General features: G+C 55.6%; 1 protein-coding gene across 1 annotated transcript in view; it reads left to right on the forward strand.

The window, feature by feature from the left end:
* LOC104952777 (solute carrier family 12 member 7-like) overlaps window positions 1-1997 on the forward strand; it is an 11279-nt gene continuing 9282 nt past the window's right edge. The window contains exon 1 of the mRNA XM_010779654.1: window positions 1-138. Coding sequence (XP_010777956.1) covers window positions 76-138 — 63 coding nt within the window. The 5' untranslated portion in view covers window positions 1-75. The remainder of the gene's footprint in view (window positions 139-1997) is intronic.

Genomic DNA, 1997 nt, shown 5'->3' on the forward strand with positions numbered 1-1997 from the left:
GTTGGTGTTTTCTGTCCTCTTCCTGTTCAGCATGATAACGACATCTCAGCCTTCACCTATGAGAAGACTCTAGTGATGGAGCAGAGGTCTCAGATGCTGAAGCAGATGCAACTCTCCAGGACTGAAAGGGAGAGGGAGGTAAAGTAAACTGCACCAACACAACCCTGCTCTCAGAGTCACTTTGTCTCTGGGACTGTTTCTAAGATTTTATAATAATACAATTGTCCCATGAATTATCAAGAAGATAGTATTTGTTGTCTCTGAACGTTGTTAGTGTTATCATTACAAACTAGCAAAATAGCTATTTTATCATACAGGTCAGATATACAGAATGAGAAACAAGCCATTTAGTTTATCACCCCCAATAACGATAGTTAAGGCTGTAACTACGGTTCTATGAGTCCCGGATGACCGCCAGAGGCGGTGCTTTTAGCACTGGATATGTCCATCGCGCGCATGCGCAGCTCGAGTACCAATAACAATAAATGCCACATTTGCCCAAAGGACAACGCCTGAGAGTCCCACCTCGGGCATGTATCGTTTATGGAGAGGACATGCAACTCCCCGACTCGCTTCCCTGAGGCTATGGCAAGCAGAAATGCTGCCTTCGTGGGCAGCCACCTAAGCCCCACCTGGGCTAGGGGCTCGAAGGGAGGAGATGATAGGGCATCCGGCAGCAGGGGCAGGTCCCAAGCCGGAGCCCTCGGGGTGCTAGGGGAACGCTGCCGTAAAGCCTCTCTCAGAAAGAGGGACACCGACCTGTGGCACCCCGCCGTGGCGCGTCGACCCGAACATGTCGGGCAGAAATAGCAGCCACATAAATTCAGAGTGGAGTGAGAACGTCCACTATCTAGAAGGGACTGCTGTCTAAGCAACAACGTACATGCTGTCCCAAGGAACACGCACATTCTTGCCCCCCAGTTGGGGTAGAAAGTGCGTGAGTGCAAACTGCACAGCCCGAAGCTCTAGCACGTTGACCTGGCGTGCACCCTCCAGAGCAGACCGCCGACCCTGAACAGTCCTGCCCTGCCGCACTGCACCCCACCCTGAGAGACATGCACCTATGGTGATGGTCTCCTGGCAGGATGGGATGGCGCCCATGGGCACGCCCATCAGGAGATAGGCCCTGCCCCTCCAGCGTGACAGAGAGTGGAGGCAATGCTGCGACACCCTGACTTCCCTGTGCTTGTGCCACTTGGCGTCCAAGTGAAGACTGTTCAGCCACATCTGCATGGGGCGCAACGACAGCGGGCCTAAGGGCCCAGCGGCCAAGGCAGCCGCCAGTCTGCCCAAGGGTCGAGGAACTGAATATAAGGCACCACCTTGCCCGGCCCGGTGTGTGGGTCGGTCCGGTCACCGCTGCGTTATCGTCGACGTAGACGTCGTGCCCAAGAGGACATTAGGCCACCGCTACTCGACAATCGACCGGTGAGTTGCGCGTGTCACGGTTTAGTGACTCCAACCTGCAGACCGTCGTACAGTTGTTGCGGAGAGGTCCGCGGGTAGCAGGAGGTCTCAATGGCCGCCGTGAAGGTTCCCCGAAGTGTCCACCGGATACCCCCGGAGGACGAGGGACTTTATCGTCTCTGCCGAGCAGCCGACGAATAGGGTACGTCCGATCGAGTCAATGACCCGCCGACATAGGCGGGAACCCACCGAAAAGTGGAATTGCGGTCCCCATTCCTGGCGTCGGATGGCCGGGATCGGAAACCGACCCAAGATTAACTGTCAGCCAGTCGCTAGGCCGTCCCCGGGACGAGACGGGGTTCTCAACAGGCGAGAGAAGTGTAGCTCGGTCATTCTGGGAGACGAATCCGGTCCCCAAGATGAGCCGCATGAAAGGAGCAACTCGTTCTTTCAGCCGCCTAAAGCGGGGCTAGAACCGTTGGCGTCTCCTTAGTTGTCTAAAGGACTTCCACGACGGTTAAGATATACGACTGGTGACGTTGTACGTGTCCCACCTCACAAGGATGTTGGACACCTGAACTCCCGTACCG

Source organism: Notothenia coriiceps, unplaced genomic scaffold (assembly GCF_000735185.1).
Source record: "Notothenia coriiceps isolate Sejong01 unplaced genomic scaffold, NC01 NC01_scaffold00020484, whole genome shotgun sequence".
NCBI lineage: Eukaryota > Metazoa > Chordata > Actinopteri > Perciformes > Nototheniidae > Notothenia > Notothenia coriiceps.